Source organism: Antechinus flavipes, chromosome 3 (assembly GCF_016432865.1).
Source record: "Antechinus flavipes isolate AdamAnt ecotype Samford, QLD, Australia chromosome 3, AdamAnt_v2, whole genome shotgun sequence".
Taxonomy (NCBI): Eukaryota; Metazoa; Chordata; class Mammalia; order Dasyuromorphia; family Dasyuridae; genus Antechinus; species Antechinus flavipes.
This window is the reverse complement of record NC_067400.1, coordinates 360424998-360446062: the sequence shown is the minus strand read 5'-3', so window position 1 is coordinate 360446062 and position 21065 is coordinate 360424998. Positions and strand designations below refer to the sequence as shown.

At 35.6% G+C, this 21065-nt stretch overlaps 1 protein-coding gene across 4 annotated transcripts in view; it reads right to left on the bottom strand.

Annotated features, from left to right (window-relative positions):
- Nucleotides 1–7712, bottom strand: part of CCNT2 (cyclin T2) — a 38348-nt gene extending 30636 nt beyond the window's left edge. Inside the window, exons 1-3 of one of the 4 annotated variants that reach the window (XM_051985783.1) lie at nt 7496–7693; nt 6395–6476; nt 4393–4419 (exon numbers count right to left, since the gene is read on the bottom strand). In XM_051985783.1, coding sequence (XP_051841743.1) covers nt 4393–4419; nt 6395–6476; nt 7496–7653 — 267 coding nt within the window. In that variant the 5' untranslated portion in view covers nt 7654–7693. Of the gene's footprint in view, nt 1–4392; nt 4420–6394; nt 6477–7495 lie in introns of all 4 variants that reach the window. The other 3 variants (XR_007951951.1, XM_051985781.1, XM_051985780.1) reach the window with 3 other exon arrangements.
- Between the last annotated feature and the right edge of the window lie 13353 nt (nt 7713–21065).

The following is a 21065-nucleotide window of genomic DNA, read 5'->3' as shown; positions in this document are numbered from 1 at the left end:
GTAGCTAATATAAAATTTACAGTAATCACCCAAGTTAAACATACATTATTTCCTAAACATTATGAGTCTGTTTGGACGCATTTATCCATCCCTTAACAAACTCTAGAAGAGATCAAGGTATTGGCTATTGCAATAGAATATGGAGTTTCTGGAACAAAAAAATCGCAACAAATATTTGAATGTAGTTGATATGCTACATACATTTTGAAAAGTTACAAGTCAGAGTTAAATCCACTGAGTAAAAGGAATGACAATAATTTTAGTTTGAGTTTATGAGATATGAATAAAGTGACAATACTAATTTGCTTATATAGCAAATGTAAGAAATTTAAGATAATTTTTTTTTTTAAGACAGTGATAACATCATTTAATTAAGTGTATTTCAAGGTGAAAGCTTTGAAGGACAACACAAATTCTGCTGTTTAACTTCTGGTAATTTTACTCATATTTTTCATATCTCCCAATAGAGTGTAAGCATTTTGTTATGTGCAAGACCATGTCTGAGAGTGATAATAAGGTCCTCAGAGTTTTTAGTTTTTATGATGAAAGTATGCTAAGTCTGTAAATCTTACTTTAAAACCAAATTTTCTTTGTCACTGCTGATGAGCAATTCTATTAGCTACTAATTTAGCTTTTAGCTAATGCCGTTCCTTCTTCTGTCCTACATACATTTTAGTAAACTTGCTTTTAAACCTCATTCACAGACAAGTTCTCGATTCTACAGGGTTGCCATAAGCATAATGCACTTTATAAATCTTAAGAGTTATATTTCTATAATGAATGCTATAAAAGTATTGTACACTGTGTAAGTATAAATTAGCAAAAGACTGCTTTTTCACAAGTAGGGCATATCCCTGATGTCAGCTTGTTACTTTGGAATTAAATATATATTTATGCAAAAGTAAAAGAATATAGTCCTACTTTTCGTTTTTACTCCTTGTTTTGACATTTTTGCAATAAATTTAGCTAGAAAAAAAATTCCTTCATGTAAACCAATTTAAAGGAAAGATACTTAAAAGTTCTTAGCTTTATCAACTTCAGATAGCTAGTAAGAATTTTGTAAGTTAATAAAGCTTGTGACCCCCAATTTCTACAGCACTATTAAGAATTCTGATGACTAAATCTTATTCAACTGTAAATTTGCAAAGGCTGGTTTAACTTAACAACAAATTTGGAAAGCAAGCAAAAACATCTCAAAATTAAATCTATTTAGCACAATGTCTTATAGAAAGTAGACATTTAATGTTTATTAAGTTGTTCCTACATCTTAAATTATTTTCAAAGATATTTATGATGGCAGGAAAGAAGTTTAAAAGATATCTTGAAACAATAAAATTTAACGTAGTATATATAGCACAGTTAAAAAAGAGTATTGGATTTAGAAACTGAGAATCTGTATCTGACCCCCAGATCTACTATTTTAACTAGCTAGGACTTTGGGCAAATCATCACCTCTTTGTGTCTGATTTCTCATCCATGGATTGAGGGGATTAGATAAGATGCTAATCTCTAGAGTCCCTTCTAACTCAAAATTTCTGACTCTTTCTATTAAAAATGAAATTGCCTTACTTTGCCTTTTATCAGTGAGCCAGGAATGAAATAAATAAAAAAGTCAAAATGGCTCAACAAAAACAAAATAAATTAATATTTGGCCAGTTCAGGAGACCTCGTTTCTATTTCCAAGTGGACCACCAATTCACTTTGTGACCATGTCACTCTCTTGACTTCAGTTTCCTCGTGTGTGTGTGTGTGTGTGTGTGTGTGTGTGTGTGTGTGTGTATGTGTATGTATAAAATTTAAATAAAAAAGGGGGAAGAGAGCGTATGGACTAGATCAGAAACGTCAAACTCAAATCTCAGAATTTCTTAGCACAAGAAGACTAAAATGTAACTGGGAAATACTTAATAAGGCAAAAATAGAATAGAACATTAATTTGTGATTGTCTAAATCAATATGCAGCCTGCAGGCTATTTCTATATGAGTTTGACACCACTGATCTAGATGATTTCTAAGTTTCTTCTCAGCACTAATAGTCTATGATTTAATAATCTGTTTCATGTTATATTGATAAATAATGTCTGGGTAAAATGACAAAGAATAAATCTTTTTTAGAAATCTAAAATGACACCAAGTTCAAACAGATAATAGTACCTATTCAGGGAAAAAATACAAAAGTAATGTTTAAAACTTGGTATGTTCTCAGCATAAAGCACTGAAATCACATCAAATTACTGTTAGACATTAAGCTAACAATTACCACTTTATTTTAGGTACAAAATTACTTAAAAGCATTAAATACATTAGAAAGGATAGTCCCAAACCCTTAATTAACAAGATCAGAAGTGCCAGATTACAAATGTGACCCTTGTTCATGAGAAAGGCAGCTAATAGTGCCCAGGGGAAATAGACAGGTGAATCTGGAATACAATTTCCATTCCTGGTTAGCTAGTAGACGTCAAACTAAAAGACAGAATTATTAAAAACAACTGAGGGAAATCTCCCAATTTTTGTTTTTACTATAGTTCTAGGCAAAGGGATATCAGGCCTAAAAAGTTTACTAGTGTTTGAGATGGTTAAAAGAATATTGAGATAAAAGAGAACTATAATAGTTAATTCCAAATAACTTTAGTAGTTAGTGTATAGTAAAGTTCCCAATTTTCAGATAACAAACTCTTCTACCAAAGCACCAAATACATGGGATACATTACTAAAAATTAAGTGAAAGAGATCAAAGTAAGTGGTACAAAAATATTGGATTCTCAGCAAACACCCAGGAAAGGGACCTAGAGAATCTTTGTAAATTGTCTACTGAGAGCTGACAAAAAGATCAGGCATTTTTAAAAGGTTGAAAATACAGGAAAAAAAACACAACATTATCCTACCTTTGTAAAACTAGTGTATCCACATCAGGCCTACTGTGTGTAGTACTCTCATTCCATTATGTATTCCTTGAGTTGTGGTAATTAGACGGGCCAAGGAAGATCCAAGGAAAGACAACTAAAATAAACAGAGGATTCGGGGTGGGAAGTGGGAGTTGGAGGGAAAAGTAGGACTGTTGTATGGAGAGGCTAAAGAATAGGAGTTCTTCAATGTATACAACTAAAAAAATAAGAAGGGATGAGATGGAAAGCTATAGAATCTTAAAATGACTGGATAAAGTGAGAACAATCTTAAAATGACTGGATAAAGTGAGCACAAACTTGTATATTAAATCCAGCAATACTAGGATGATAGTACAAAAAGATATCTTTGAAATGGGAGTGAAGCAAGTTCAAAACAAAGACAAGAAACTACTAATTCATTTAACAAACATGAATATCTACTACATTCCAGGCTCTAAACCAAGTATTGAGAAGTATACACAATTTTTAAAAAAAATAATCCTCACTAACAAGGAAAGTTTATCAGTCATGGATAAATGCACCTATCCAAAATAATAATCATGCTAAATTTCAATGCATTTAAAAAAGGGTCTGGATTCATTATTAGTGAATGCCACATAAATGTCTATTACAAGAAACTAGGATACAGCTAATTTTTAAGTTACGTTTTCCCAATAGGGAAAAACACTTTTGTCTTTCTGTAATTACTGGTAGCAATAGAATACTGGGCTAAGCAAATCCATACTAGTCTGACCTAGTATGGCTATTCTTATATTCCCAATTCCAATTAGGAAAAAAAAAACCCTGAAAAATAGAATGAGGTTGACCGGCTTTTCCTCTTGGGTAAAAGGAAACACTTAATCATAAGGTACTTGATTCATGTCATTTAGCTTTCAAGGTGATTTAACCTTCCAAATAAAATCCTCAATATAATTCAACAGTATGTTCAAGGCAAAGAAAAAATTGCTGGGTTGTAGAGAATACCACAAAGATACAATGTTGCATTAATGAAGAATCTTAGGAAGGGGAGAAGTAAGAGTTACTAGGAAGTAGTTCCCATATCTTCTGGCCACTTTTAATCCAGAATTGAAGCAAGAAAAGTCAAAGACTATAGGATCTGCCTTCTTTCTCTGAAAATCATCTTCAGGGACAAAGATATCCATGTTTGTTTTTTTATTCAAATCCACTTTTCAACAGAACATAACATCACACTTCCCTGTTGTGTTAACTTTTAATTTTATGCTAATAGATTTTAAATGGAAATATCGCATGCCATAAATACATTATGTTTAAATATAAAGTTTCTCATTGGGTATGCTTTAAACCTGTCATTACTATTGTAACATTCTATATTGTTTGTTTTTTTATTAAAAGGAATAGTTTTTCATTTAGCTAGATATCCTAAGGAATTATAATTTCCTAAATTTAGTTATACTCTTCAATTAAAACCCTATTATTGAGCAAAAATTTCCTGATGATTTGGGGGAGTATGAATTTAAAAGTGACTCACATTCAATTTGAGACCACCCCCTTCACCCTAAAAGAATAGAAAAAAAAAAGATAAAAGAGTAAAGTTGTACATTTGATGCTAGGGCATCAACATAAATATTAAAACCATTTTTGATGTTATATGACAGCAAATGTAAGAAATTTCTGTAACTGATTAGGTTCTTATATTAAGGTTGTATTGTACAATCTTTTAACACTTTGTAAAATAAAAAATGAATAACACTTTAGAGTTTACATTAACACACAAAGTTTCAAAAAGTTGTTTTGATTCGTGAGGACAAGTCAGATACACTAGATTTGCAATTTGATATCATTTAAATAAAGACTGAAAAATACAACGAAAGTAGCTAGTACTTTCAACCATTGCACAAAAGATTTCTGAAATGGACAAAGCTTTGAATCTTGACACCAGATTTGACAAATTGCTAACGTAGGTAGACTTAAAGACACTCGATATCAAAATATCAAAACTTTCAGAAAAGTGACTCTGAAAAATCCTATGAGCTATTATTAATCAAAACTGTAGTTTGTAAAGTGTGTGAAAATTCTCTGTGTGACTGTAGATCATTTATTTTCTGAATTAAGTTTTTGCTTTGCTTTTTGTATTAAAATCTGTTACTGGAAAACTTCATAGGGTGGTATGGGGTAGGAGATTACAAAACTGGCTTCTTCCTATAATTTGTCTCCACAGCCTGTGTGGTATGTTTTAAATCAAGCAATTCCTAACCTAAAGGCTGTCACCTTTAACTTTACCTCTACCACTAATTCAAACCCACTAGACTAAAACTATATGAACTATATGAAGACTGATGAGATTGATTAGAAAGAAAGGGAACATACCAGAGAAAGGAAAAAGATGTATAATAGAAAAATGCAAGTGGGGGTGGTCCACTAGAAAATATTCATATTAGAATTATGCAAAATAAATAGAATATACTAAGGATCAGAGGACTAACTTATAAATGGGAATGTTAAACATTGCTAAAATTAATTTAAATATGCCTTTTCATTTATTACAAAAAGTGTACTAATACCTTTTTAAAGAGTTATTTTGATTAACTATTTTGGATCATCCACTGATGATGATCAAGCCCTTTATGATATATCCTTATTGTTAGAACAACATTCTTTATAAAGCTGTGGTTGAATAAAATAACTAAAAATGAGGGCAGGGCAGAATATGGCTAGTGCAAAATTCCATCTAAAGATAGGCAACTTTCTTCATTATAAAGAACATGCATTGTTAGCATTTTTTGTTAGAGTGCCTAATATAATTTATATAGAAAAATTTTCATAAATTATAAAAAAATATATATTTTTAGAAATTAAGCTCTAATGTTACATGGAAAAGTGAACTAGAAAATGTTTATATCCCTACAGTTCCATAATTTACCTGTGAGATATGTTTGAAGCAAGATTTGTCATTTGGTTGACCAGTATTTATAAAGGTAATAAGTCCCCCAGTAGCAAATGAAATTTTGGCATCCTTTGTTTACCAGACATGAATTACAAAGATACTGACCTTTTGCAAATTAATATTCCTCAACTTTTACTCCCCCCTTTAAAAAACAAATGGTCAGTTTCAAAATCAATTACAAGGTCAATATAACAAAGAATTGATAGGACAAAATCTCCTAAGAACTACTTACATATATTTCTGGCTTGTCTAAACAAACTTTGTATTTTACTGAAATATTTAAATATAAAATTTAAAGTATTTTTTTTTAAAAAAGTATTGCTGCCAAGTAAGTAACCCTAATTATACGATTTTCTAAGACGTAGGTAGTATTACGGATAAAGATTACTATTCTACATATTTACATGAAAGCAGGATCAGATCATTTGAAACAAAATATAAGCATGAGTTGCAAATATAAATTTACTATTAATACCCAGATCATAGTAAAACAAAGCACTGACAGACTCTTTCTCTATTATAAAATAATTGAAAGTTTAACTACTTTGAACATATGGTCAAATGCTGTTTAAAAAAGTGTACTTACATTTCTGTTAAACTTGGTGAAAGAATGGTGCATATAAAACCTGTGCATGTAAACAATTGCAGTATTTATTGTAAGTTGAGAGCTGGAAAGTAGTGTTTAGGAAATAAACGTTTTAAAGGCGAAAAAAATCTAATTTTTTTTCTTAAAACATAATTCACAAAATTAATACTCGGGTGTTGGCCCCAGCTTTCTTTGAAGTACTTCAGTGCTCTTTTCCAAATCATCTCATTCAAGGAAAAAAAAAAACTAAAATGGAAAACTGATAGGAGAGGGCCTTAAAATTGTTAAGGGGAGGAGTGAGATGGGAGGAAAAGAAATATGAAGCTTTTCAGAGTAGGCCAGCTCGCCAAACCTCCTACGAGGATTTCTAACTAAATGAGTGATATTTCCTTCAAAAATCTGAGCACTTCAAAGCCGCCCCAAGAACATAAAGCCTAGGCTCGGTGCGTTCCACAGCACATGGAGTCCGAGCCGCCCTGTCTCCTCCAGTCCAGCCAGCTGGATGCTCGGGGGGTGGGGGGTGGGGGAGGCCTTCGGAGGGAAGTCTTTCAAAGCTCCATCCACCGGCCTCTTCCTTCAACAGTCTCCCCAGACCCTCCCTTCCCCGCCCCCTCCCCCCTTCCCGGTTCCGCGCTAAAGCTTCTCCGGGATCAGGAGCCTCCAAAGAAGCTGTCCCGTCCCCCCTCCCCCATCCCTGCTTTCCAAAGCGGCCTTCCCCCCCCCCCCCCTCCCGCCACGCGGAGCATCCGAAGGGATTACACAACGCAGTGTTCAACCTGGGCCGGGGATCCCAGGGCCCCAAGCTTTCCTCTCCACCCCCCCCCACCTCTTGCGGCCTCACCGGCTCCGACCAGCCCCCCGGCGCCCCTCGTTCCAGCCTCCCCCCAGCGCCGGCCCCTACTTGATCCCTCTCGGCGTGGCCGACGGCTGCAGCGCCATGTTCTCCACGTCCAAGCCCCAGACGCCGGCCACGGCGGTGGGACGATGAGGGAGGTGGCGGGGACGGGGATGGGGGGAAGGGAAGATGGAGGTTGGGAGAAGGGAGATTAGGAGGTGAATGGTGGAAGGTGGGGTGGGGGAGGAATAAAAAAGAAAGGATACACATTGAGACGCTGCCCCATATCTTGGATAAAGTTGGCCGCCTGCTGGCGGTACGAGAGCTCCTTATCTGCCTCCACCCCGCAGCGGCGGCTCGGCGTGTTCTCCAGCTGCTCCCGGCTGAAGAACCAGCGAGAAGAAGCCCCACGGCCCGACGCCATGACACTTCCTCCTCCTCCGGCTCCCCCTAACCCGCCCCCCTCCCACCTCCCCTCCTCCCCGCCAAGGCCTCGCGGCCCCGCCCCGCTCCGCTCCGCTCGCCGTAGCCGCGCGCCACCCCCTCCCCACCCCGGTCCACCTCGCTATCTTGAGCGCGCTTGCGCGCACCCTCTCACACGTTGTGTTTATTTGGTCGGCCTTGTTCTTTACACTCCCCACCCCCCTAATCCTTTCTGCGCCGGCTCGGCCGCGCAGGAGACCATAATGCCCCGCGCCGCGCATCATTCAGTCGCGCCCAGAGGAGTGTCGAGTTGAAAGGAAAGGCGGAGGGAGGGGACGCTATGGGGAGGGAGGAGCGCGGGGCCGTGTGCTACGCGCCTGGGGTGAGAGAGACGAGACTGAGGTAAAGAAGAAGGGGGAGGCCATACTTATTAAGGATGGCGGAGGAATGAAGAGCGCTGAAAGCAATCCCATCCTGGTGGAAAAAACTCGAGCTCAGAGTCGGAGGTCTTGTCCTAACGTTGCTCCTAAGCTTTAATTTGGGCAAGGGTCTGGACCTCCCTTCATATATAAAATGATGAGGGATTTGGATAAGCTGGTCTTTAATTCCTTTTCCAGCTTTTTCGTTATTTTCTAGTTGAAAACATTACTCTCCTTTTCGTAGCATCCTCGAAATTATAAATAGGTATACATATGCACACATTAACGTTGGTGGCTAATTTGGTCTCGTCCCGCTATTGGGTCGTAAGCTATTTTGAGGTAGGATTCACGTTTCTTCTTAAATATGCATTTTAAATACTCTGCTGTGCACAGGTATGCAGTAAGACGTCAAGTCTTTATTCAGCTACTACATGGACTATTAAAAGCAATTTTTCCCCATGCTGGAGGATACTAAGTAAAGATTAGCATAAAATCCTGAAATGTATCAAATGCATAATCTTAAAACAACAATGACGATGCCATTCCCTTACATAAAAATCTAAAATGTCTGCCAGTTGACACTAGGAAATCATGAAAAACCTTCACTCTGTCATTTTAAGCCCTCTACGATATGCCTCCCACCTACCTTTCATAGACTGTCCAGTCAAACAGGCAGGCCTGCTTAGCTGTTCCTCGTGCACAACCTCTCACTTTGGTGCCTTTGCACAAATGGCATCCCGTATCTGGAATTTACTCCCTCCTCACCACTTTCAGCTTCCTTCATAGCACAGCTCACTTCCTACATGCGGCCTCTCCTCATCTTCCCATTTGTTAGCTAGCTCACCCTCTTGAAGTGATTTTGTATTACATTGTATATATTTTAGATTTACTTTTTTGTGTACATGTTACATTTCCTCAGTAAACCGTAAGTTCCTCTAAGAGGAAAATTTTTTATTTTTGTCTTTGTATTCCCATTGTCTTCTACTTGTAATGTTACAGTAATAAGATCCTTGGCAATGTAGTCAGAGGATCTAGATTCAAATACTACCACCTTTTTACATATTATCTGTGTGATCTTTAGCAAGTCATTTAACCTCTCTGGGTCACATGTAAAACAAAGGGGTTATAGTCTCTAGGATTTCTTCCAGCTCCTAATTTGTGATCATATGCAATATTTGTTGAATTAGTCCTACTATTACTATACTTAAAAGATATATAATTATGTCCACATAGTTACTCTCTCCAACAATACAGATTCTCTACATGGAGGTGATTCATACAAACTCAAAGGTCATCTAGTCTGACTGGAGCCTGAACAAGAATACTCTCTATTGTGTCATCAAGCAAAGAGATGTTTGATTATAATAGGAAGGGGGGAAACAAGCATTTCTTTTAAGGACTTACTATGTTTCAGACATTGTACTAAGAACTTAAAAAAAAAAAACTCACTTGATCCACTATGCATATGTACATTTAGTAATAAATCAAAGCTGAAGTGACTAAAAATGCTGGGAATGAGAAGGCTGGAACTCATCTGCAGAAAATAAAGTACAAATAAGGAAAGGACTCCAAAGTGTTGTCATTAGCTGGCACTACTTTCTCCTGAAGGCAGTCAGTTGAACATTTAAGAACATTTAAAAAGAATGACCTTGCAATTGTGTTTTGATCTAGATCTGGCTCCTTGCTTTTGCAAACTTACTCAAGCAGGAAATGTCAACAAGGAATCTTTGATTTTGTTGTGAGATTTGTTTTAGACTCTGAGAGTTCTTGTGTCTATAGTAGTCTTGAGAATTGGCATTTAGTTTTATCCTGATTGAGTTTGTATTCCTGCCTTTGGTTTTGCCCTGATAGATTTCCAGGAAGGTACATCCTGTCTCTGTGTCCCCATTGTTCTATCTGTCTGTTTATAATGGGAAGTGAGACAAAGCCAAGGATAAAGTCATAGCCTCAGCTAAAATAATTGTGCTTGTTTCTAAAAATGTCCACCTAAGATTACTTTTATTTCAGCTTCCTCTGCACCTCAATAGAATAGTGAATTGTTGTGGCTGATTAAAAAAAACAAACAAACAAACAACAACCCTAATCAACTCTTGTGGTGAATCTAAACTTAATTTGGCTGGTTTTTAGATGACAGATAAGCAAGCTGCCATATACTATACTTAAGCCTAACTAAATAGTATCTGCTAAAGAGTGCAGTTTGCAAGCATAATATGTAAGAAAACAGAATTGCTTTAACACTATGCTTAAACATCACCAGATGCTTATTAAAAATTTTACTAAAATCTTTTCTAAATTATATTATTCTGTTTGTTGATTACAATTTTGTTAAAAGTGGACCAGACCTGAGAAGAGAATTTGAATTGGACATTACCTGTTATTTATTTCAGTGACTCATATGCTGTTGCCTCATCTCCACTAATCAAGGTAAGCTAGATGTATATGGACTGAAATTTTTTGGATGCAAAAGAGGACAAGTATTGCTGAATGATAAATCAGTGAGTGTTAGGTATGAGATATGACTTTGAAGAAGGTATAAAAACAGGTAAAGAAATTAGCTTTATTTGAAGAAAGGTCAGAAGTTGTTATGTATCAGGGATGGAATAATAATTGATATACTAATAATGACAGGGAAACCGAAGGATTTATTTGAATGTGAAAAGGAAAGAAATGGAGTTGAACAAAATATTTTCCACAGTTCCTTTTAATTATAAATTCTATGAATCTGTAAGTTACAGTGGAAACAGAGGACTGCATTTATTTCAAATATCTAATAAAGCATGTGGCATTCACTTTGTGACTGCCCCCTCAACTTGTACTTGCTGAACTCCCACAGAACTACTACTTTTAAGTTCAAGTTATTCTATAAGCTCATTCTTCTGAAACTATGGCTCAAATTCTCCCGCTGTTGGGTTCACATTTAATTGTCAGCCACCTGACAATTAATTAAAAGCAAAGGCATTTGCAGAAATGGCAACTTAAAAAATAATACCAAAATATTTTCTCCTCAGATCTGCACATAGTTTCCACTCTTTCATAAATTTATAAAATTTCACTAGGAAGAATGGACATATATACAGAGTATATTAATGAAGAGGTACATATCTGGGGAATACATGTGATATAGCATTTCAGTATCTAATGCTGAAAAACCTCAATATTGTTTTTCATAATGTCTTCATACTACTCTCTCCTGGGTATGGCATCTATGTAAAGCTTAGGTTGTCTCAGCTGTTCTTGTTTAATTCACAGATCATCTCTGATTCATTGGATACTGCCTACCATAGGCTGTGGAAGGGGAAGAAGTAGAGAGGAAGAGAGGAAGATCTCCTCTCCCCTTGCCAAACATTGCTCAAAGCTTTTCTAAGAATTGGTTTTCTCCACTGACTGGGATGACTCCCATGACTGACTTTATTAAGAATACACCTTGCTTTTTAAAAAGCCCACCAGATATGTGATTTTTCTTTCAGCCATCCAATGGTTATGGACCCAGTAATTCTGCGAAGAATATGAATGAAGAATTTTTTCAGTATTGCTAAAGGAAAAGCAAAACACATACTCCTTCACACTCTCTTTAAGACTGGAATATTTAATTATCTCTATTATTTGCTCCTTATACTCTTGTCATTTCAAGTGAATTGTAAGGACTCAATTGACCAATCCTGCCTTTTATCCTGATCTGTCCCACACCATAAATGCCATATTGCCTATACCCCTTTATTTCTTAGGTCCTAGGCATACAGGATAACAAGGCACCCAAGATTATTAAATGTTTACAATAGACAATTAATTTTATGGAATAAACATTATAAATGCACAGTAGGTCAAACAGATACTACAGCCAGGTTTTATAACATTGGAGTGGGATTTAAGTATAATTATCATGTTAACTGCAATCCCCTCTTCTTCCCTTTTATATGGAGAAGAAATTGTCTTGGTAGAATTCAGATAGATTGAATCCAATTACAACTTTAATCATTGTTTAGATCTAGATACAAGTTAATATGAATAATGAATACTTTGACATGTTTATATGTATCTGAATTTGTACTATTAAAAGTTATAATTATGTAAAATATGGTCTAATAGAATTATATATTGTCCCAATTTTGGTGCATTCTGGAAGTTCTCTTCCATCTTGAGACAGTAGTTATGGCATTTTTTGACTTCTCCCTTCACTGAGGAATTGATAAAATTAATTTAACACAAGGCTAAAGCATTCCTGGAAACCAAGTTCAAAACTGGCCAATTCAAACCCTCTAAAATCCATCAAATTATTGTCTGGTTCATATCTTTATCCTCTCTATAAAAGTATTATGGAATACTTTAGTGCTTTGTTGAAATTTATGTTTGTATATGTGTATAAATATGTGCATGTGTGTGTGTATACATATATATACATATATATATAACACATATATTTCTCCTGATTATCTGTTTAATAACTTTGTAAACAAGAAATGAGTTTAGTTTTCTCATATTCATTTCATCATTGATCATTATCTTTTCCTGATTTGATCTATTCTTGATGAAGCCATGCAACTCTTTTCTCAGTGCTTCTAATTGTCTTTTGAATGATCCATTTTAGAATTTCTTTGGAATTAAAGTCAAGCTCACTTTTAAGACAATATTGGCATGCCTTACATAGTGTTGTCTTTAAATATTGTTTGATAATATCATAATAGAGTGACAAATTTTTTTTTTTTTTTGGAAAATCAGGATATTTGTTTCTCTTTCATCTTTGCTTACCTTTTTTCAGTATTTAACATCTTGTCCTGTATGAACGTCTTCTCTGTAAACAGTTGAAATGAGTAGTGGCTGATTGAGCCATATATATTTTTTTAATTGTTAACTTTTATTGATCTCTTTTGTTTTTACATCTATTTCATTTCTGAATATATCTCTTTCTATTCCCCTCCCCAACTAACTGTCTTTTATATTCTGGACCAGGCTTAACTCAGTTTTAGGACTCAAAGTAGGGATTAAAAAGCAATATAATGCTTATCAACCATAAGATGCAATAAAAATTACTTGACTTATTACTGAAGATATAACTAAAAGTAGACACTGCTCTACTCTGCCTTCACATTTACCAGGGCAATAAGGACAGTAGGAACTCTGTCAAACCTCAGAAACAACAATACTCCCCTTTTTATATTCCTTTGATCCAACCAAATCTGGAGGATAGTTCCCTACCCTTTTTAATGAAAAATTCATTCTAGTTTATCTAAAATAAATGTGTATCCTCTCCTTATTTCACTTGTAATGCCAATTATTCAGGGTTTCCTGCCCTTCAGAAAAAAACAAAACAACTTTGGAAGGCTCATCTAGGAGATGGTACAAATGATAGTACTGATTGTGGTGCAGCCCTTAGGATGGGTGTAGAAATAATCCCAGGGCCACCTCGCCTTGGGAGTGATAGTTAGAAATGACATATTTTTCCCTTAGGTTATTTTGCTCCAATTTATAAGACCAGGATGCTGAGCCCATAAATATTGTTGGCTGTCATATAATAGTTTGTTGGTCAGTGATAGTGGGGTTTCTGAAATTAATGAGTAACAATAATGAGGTACTTAAAGTTAACTCAGGGGCAGGACAAAATTGGATGCCTGCCATTTGACCTACTGATGTTTCAGGCCTAAAAACACACCTCGGGAAAGTGTCCTACCATTCCTTTCCCCTGTCCCTATCACATACCTTGTGAGCTCTGTCTAGAGAATTATGGGTATGCATTATGAAGTCAGTACCAGATCACTGCTCAACTCCACCTCTAAGCCATAAAATCAGCATATTGGTGACATGAAGCATCTATCTGGTCTCTAACTTTTTCCTATAAATTTACCTTCTTGTTTCTGGTTCTTTGCTAACTTCTTTTGGAATTTAGCCCTCTCTAGTGGCCATTAAAATTATAATAAGCTTTTCTCCTTGACTTGGAGATGGGTCCGAGCCTGCAAATTCTTTTGAGACACCTTGAGGTGCTAGTCTGGAATCCCTACATTTTTGAGGTTCCCCCTTAAATCCCATTAGTACCAAAGATGTACTTTTAGCATCTCACCCAAAAGGTTGTCCTAGTCTTTTTGCAGAGGCTAAGTGAAGACTCCTCACTCGTCTTCATTTAGGGACTCAAGATTGCTATCAAGTCCATTAAAAGATCTTTTATCTTTTAGGTAACTACATATTTACTATTATTATGAAAAATCTATTTTTCTCCCTTAAATCATTAGAAAGCAAAGCACTTCTCACCAATTCCTTCCCTTGGCATCCTAAAACTTTTTAGTAAGAATTTATACAAATCATGTCGGAGAAGAAGTAAAATCCACAAGGACTGGGTATTTCTGTATAGAATATAAAATAAAGAAGGACTAGAAAGGATTGATTGGAGACTGTTTATAATTAATCTGTCCTTTTTAAAGTAATTACTAGAGACTGAATCCAAGAAACCACTGAAGTCAAGCTCTCAGCTTTCTAGGATAGTGTCAACTCTTCACACATATCAGTTTCTATGAGGGGAGATCCAACCTTAATAAAAAGACGTATGATGAATAATCAGATGTATGCTGTTTTAAGAATTCTTTTCAGCATTCAACATAAACAAATGCATACAGGAAATGGAAAATACCATCAATGTGATTGTTGTCTGCCCAATCTTGAAACTACTTTAAAGTAAAATGGGTGCTATGATCAGAAATAAAAACATAAGGGGGAAGAGTGGCATAAGGAATAAGTACATATTTTGTAAAAATTTTAATCTATAGTAGTGGATTTGCCATATTTTGCAATGCCATATCCCAAATATGGACATTGGTAAGGACAGCTGATATGATTACTCTTCCAACTGGTGGCAGTTTGAGAAATATGTGGATGTTCTGTTTAGCATGTTGAACTTTAGTGAACATAAGTAACTGCCTCATCTTAATTAAGGAGATCATTTGGGTGTATACTTTTTGCAGCAGTACATCATAGCCTCTCTGTCCAGATTGATGATGGATCTGATTCCCAATTTTTGCTATTCTTATAATATTAATCTGATTCATCTCAGTAGAAGATACATGATGTTTCCTATGAGCACTAATACACTTTATAAACAACTATATATGATGGGAAGCATCAGCCTAATTCCTCCATTGGTTCTGACCCTTATAGATAGAACATTTTATTATCTACTCCTCTTATCTCTAAGACCCAGACCAGATTTATGAATTTAGCTAGATTCATGAATATTAATCAGTTATCAGTCAACAAGCATTTATTAAGAACTTACTAGTTACCACCCTTTGCACTAACACAAAGAACACAAAGAAAAAAAATTACACTCCTTGCCCTCAAGGAGTTCACATTTTAACGTCTTGGCCTAAATTCAAAGGTCAAGGCTACTTACTTTGACAACTGTATAGAAAAAGTATATCTGAAAGGGCTAGGAAGTATTTTGCTACAACTATGGATGAAATTATATACTTCAAAGAGTAATGTGGAAATAGTTTTCCAGAAACTAAAGTCCCTGAGATAGGCATTAGAAAATACAGGACAAGCTATTTCAGACTTCTAAAAAGTAAGTCCCTTCTTTTTTCATAGTCCTTTGAATTTAGAATCACAAGACCCTGTGTGGCAGCAGTAGTGAAATTTGATGTGATAAAGTGCTATGCTGTGGAACTCAAATGACAATTATATTTTAGTTTTATAAAGAAAATGTACCAATAGCTTGTGAAAAAGTAGATCTTCCCTCTGTGAAATGAGTAAGAAGTGTTATTTCTAATAGTCAAGTCAGTACATTTGGAATTTTCTGAGGAAGTTATGAATATTATCAAGAAGGTAAATACCAGAGCCTTGTTATATCCAAACATAGGCAATATTTTCAGTATTTTGACACTTATTTGGGATCATTTCTAGACTATTCTGAGTATTGGCTTACAACATTGTAGAAGCTGTAGGAGGACAGAGGATCACACCAACTGGGCTATGAGAAGACTAATATTGTCCAAAGCCCATTCGTGTATTACCATATAAACCCTCTTTTATGATTTTAGATACATGGAGCAAGAGAAAATTCTTGGTTCATAATGGGAAATTATTGGCTCAGATTTCCAGAAGATTTAATACTAAATAAAAGGCCAAGACTTACCTTGCTGTGTTCAGAGGAAAGTTGTCACTTAGAAAACATGGCAACAAGTCTTTGATGCTAATGTCATTAAACTTCTTGTCTTTGGTAGGAATTAAAGAACATGAGCACATACTAGTGGTGATGGATAACATCACCCAGCACACTGCTCACTTAGCAAATAAAGAAATCCAATAGTGGACAAAGGAGTTCCAATAGCAGACAAAATATTTCATTAAGTATACAGTGGATAGAGTGCCAGGCTTAGAGCCAGGAAGACACATCTTCTTGAGTTCAAATTTGGCTTGAAACACTAGCTGTGTGGTCCTGGCAAATCACTTAACCCTGTTTATCTCATTACCTTATCTGTAAAATGAGCTGGAGAAGGAAAGGACAAACCATTTCAATATGTTTGCCAAGAAAATCCCAAAGGAAGTGATGACAATATATGCATATATAAAACATATATACATGTAAACATTTGCATAGCACCTACTATGTCAGACATTGTACTGTGCACTTTGCAATTATTATTTTATTTTATTCTCACAACAGTCCTGTGAGTTAGGTGCTATTATAGCTTATGGGTGGGGAAAATAAGGAAAACAGAGACTTAAGTGATTTGCTAATAAATGACTGTGGCTGGATGTGAACTATGGATTTCCTCATTCCAGAACTATTGCTCTTTCCAGGGTGCCATCTACTTGCCCCAGTTTTAAGATCAGGTCTAGGATAATAGTTTCCTATTCACCAGTTGCAGCTGGATACAACTGTGCAACCAGATGGTTGAAATGGGGAGAATCTTAATCAAAAATCTGATGAAGATGAAAGCCAAATTTTGATAAACAAACACTTTCAGGATGGAGAAGCATTCCAAAACTGTTTTAGGGAGAGAGAGAGATCCCTGTCTGAATAGAAGGAAGGGCTAAATCCAGAAGCCTTTTATTTCTTGCCTGCTAGTCCTGCTTAGGAAGCTCCATGTGAACAGAACTATCTACAGATATTGCTGACTTCTTAGAAAATGGAAACAGATACTTTTAGGCTGTACCATCCATGGACCCATTTTGGGGGCTGTGGAATCAGAATTTGGGTCAAGGAAACCTAGTTCTGCACAGAGGATGGGAAGACCAACTGTTGAGAAATGGCAGGACTTCATAGCATAAATGTTCAAATTTACATAGCAATTTAGCTAGTGAAAAAGTCTGACATACCCAGATGGTGATGAATAAACATTCTACTTGTGGTTTGGTGTTGCTTGCTGGCACAAAGCCTCAAACTGATTGATGGTGGAGTAGGAGATAGAATATTGGTCCTAGAGTTAAGAAGACTTGAATTCAAATTCAAGTTACTTAATAGTTGTGAGACTCTGGGCAAATCATTTACTCTGTTTGCTTCAGTTTCTTCATTTGTAAAACAGTAACTACCTCACAGGATTGTTGTAAGGATCAAATGAGATAATTATAAAGTATTTAGCACAATGCTTGGTACTTATTAAGCTTGAACGAGATAAAATGAGATCTTTCAAGACAGTTGTGAAAATCGAGTAAGGCTTCATCTATTTCAAAGTTTGAGTAGGCCTGAAGGACTTTAAGTATTAAGTCAAGGGCACACAGTGTCTTCTCCCTGCTATTCTCCTAAAGGCATACTTAAAGTCTCCTCCCTTCTATCTTAAGGGCATACTTAAAGTCTCCTCCCTGCTATCTTAAGGACATACTACCTGCTGTCCCTTCCCTGTTATCCCCCTAAGGGCATACTTAAGTCCCCTTCTTGCTATCCTCCCTATTTCAGCCAAATATGGGCAACTATGTACTTATTGGTCAAGTTCAATTTCTTGGGTAGTTCCCGAATTTAGAATGTAAGATCCTCAGCCAATAAGGATGAGGGTCAGTGGTGGGAGGGGGAATTTGCGTTAGGGATTAAAATCGTTGACCCTGCCCCCTACGGTGCTTTCTCCCTTCCATTGTCTGCTCGATTGGTGGGCCGCCCAATTATCAGGGGAACTTATAATAAACTTTGCTTTGCTTCTAGAGATCTAGCCAGTCTTTTTTTATTAATGGTTTCTGACCCACACAAGCACTATATAAATATGTTATTATTATTATTCATATATAATAGAGTATATTTCCATTGTATGATATTTTGTAATATATAACTGCATGTGATCCATTTATTTATATACTTTGTGCAAGACTATGCTTTGCATAATCCATGGGTGTTATCTATGTGCCTGTGCATGACCTACATATATATGTACTTTGAATATAGCCACTTTATATGACCTATGGATGTTGTTTTATAGTACCTACAAAAGTGCACATATGATATATTTTGCATAAATTTGAGTGTATACAACAGAATTTTTATTTAGAATGTAATATATATTTGGGAATAGGCTTTGAGTCAGCTTTCCTTCAACCTTCCTTTTACCTTGGATAGGCAAGTATAGGGTTCATGCAAAACAGGCACTGAACAGGAACTATGGTTGTAGTCAAAAGGCTGTGAATGCCACACAGAAGAGACAGGGCATGTAGGCAGTCAGTCTAGAGCTATTCTGAAAGGATTCAGTTATTCTGAGGCTCAATATGGACAGAGCAAGCTATAGGTCATTACTTCTATGCCAAGAGACTAGAGATGAATGTTATTTGTAAGGAACAGTAAAAAGATCATGTACAACAGAAAACTGATTTAAATTCTACTTTTAAGACTTAGTTGAACTGATATAGATATAACACTCATTCGTACTGTATGAGTCAAAACTCATAATCCTTATAACTTCACCATTCACCTAAATTTTGGAAAAAACTTGTCTAAAGGTCAAGTTTTTATATAATTACCTCTTCTTTTAGTGAAGTAGTACATAGTATACTATACTCAAGTCTACAGACTAATCTTGTCACTTGAATTATTACTCCCATCTCCTAATGAGGAAGTAAAAGGAGTAGCAGGTGAGGAGGAAAGTGAGTTGAGGTGACTCATCCTATTTACTCATTAAAATATCTGTTGTTCAGTCATATCTGACTGTCTTGACCCTGTGGACCATTTCATGCCAATAGTATCCATGAGGTTTTATTGGCAAAGATACTGGAGTGATTTTCCATTTCCTTCTTCAGTGGATTAAGGCAAACAGGTTAAGTGACTTGACTAGAGTGACATAATTGTTAAGTATCTGATTTAGGATTTGAACAACACTTTCTGAACTATACCACCATTGCCTCTGTGTCCAGCAGTCTGACTAGTCTCTAAAGATTTATGAAGCACCTGCTGTGTGCTAAATGACATGTTAAATTCTGGGAATATAAAGAAAGATAAAAAACACAACAAAACAAATGTCCTCCCAAACTCCCAATCCTTGCTCTTAAGAAGTTAAGTCTAAGGAGAAGAAAACATTCAGGCAACTATATACAAACAAGTTATATACAACTTGGAGATGATCAACAGAGGGAAGTCAGTAGGATTAAGAGGGATACAGAAAGGCTTTCTGTAAAAGATGGATTTTAGCTTAGAAGAAAGCCAGGGAAGACAGGAGAAAAAGATGAAGAAAGAAAGAATTCCAGGCTTGAGAAAATAGCCAAAAGCTATTTGAAATTTGAAAACTAGAATTGGGAGATGGAATTCTTGTGAGAAATGCAAAGAAGTCTGTATGGGTGATTAGAGTGTGGGATTAAAGGACTGGAATGGTAGGAGAGATCTAGGTAATTTAAAAATACTTAATATTTTTATTTTCCCAAGTTATACTTAAAATAATTTTGAGTTCTAGATTCTCTCCCTTCCTGCTTATCCCCAGCTTTCATTAAGAAGGCACATGTGAAGTTATGCAAAACATTTCCATAAAAGTCATGGTGTGAAAAAAAATATGGATTTCCCACCCCCCCAAAAAAGAACCTTCAAGGGAAAAAAAAAAGAGTATGCTTCAATCTGCATTCAGACACAATCAGTTCCTCTTTGAGTATGGATGGCATTTTTTATCGTAACACTTTCAGAGTAGTTGTGGATCATTGTACTATTGAGAATAGCAAAATCATTCACAGATGATAACAAGGACCAGGCTTTAAAAAACAAACAGAGGAATTTAGATTTGATCCTGGAGGTAATAGTGAACCACTAAAGTTGATTTAGTCAATAATCAAAGATTTATTAAATGCTTACATATGTCAGATACTGTGCTAGGGATATGCAAAGAAAGGCAAAAGATGGTACCTACTCTTTTTTTTTTTTTTTTTTTTTTTTGCTTTTTTGCTGAGGCAATTGGGGTTAAGTGACTTGCCCAGGGTCACACAGCTAGGAAACGTTAAGCATCTGAGGCCAGATTTGAACTCATGTCATCTTGACTTCAGGGATGGTGCTCTATCCACTGCACTACCTAGCTGCACTTTCCTTCTCTTTTTTAAAAATTAAATTAACCAATGGTTTTTCTATTTTATAAGTTATTCTTTTCATAAAACCAACTCTATTTTGTTTATTAATTCAGTGATTTTTTTCTCTCAATTTTATTAATCTCATCTTTGATTTTTAGGATTTCCAATTTAGTGTTTAATTGGGGATTTTAATTTATTTTTTCCTAGTTTTTTAAAATAGCATGCCCAATTCATTTTTAATTGATGTAAGCTCTATTTATTGATGTAAACATTTAAAGATATGAATTTTCCTCTAATCACTGCTTCTGCTGTATTTGTTTTGATGTTATCTTATTATTGTCATTCTCTTTAATGAAATTATAATTTGTGCTTTAATCTCCTTATGCATTAAGATTAAGGTGTTTAATCTCCAATTAGTATATAATTCATGTTTCTGTGGTCCTCTATTAAATAAAATTTTTATTGCATTATGATCTGAAAAGGGAACTTTTAATATTTCTGCTTTTAGCAATAAAATTTTTATGTATTAGTATATATGATCAATCTT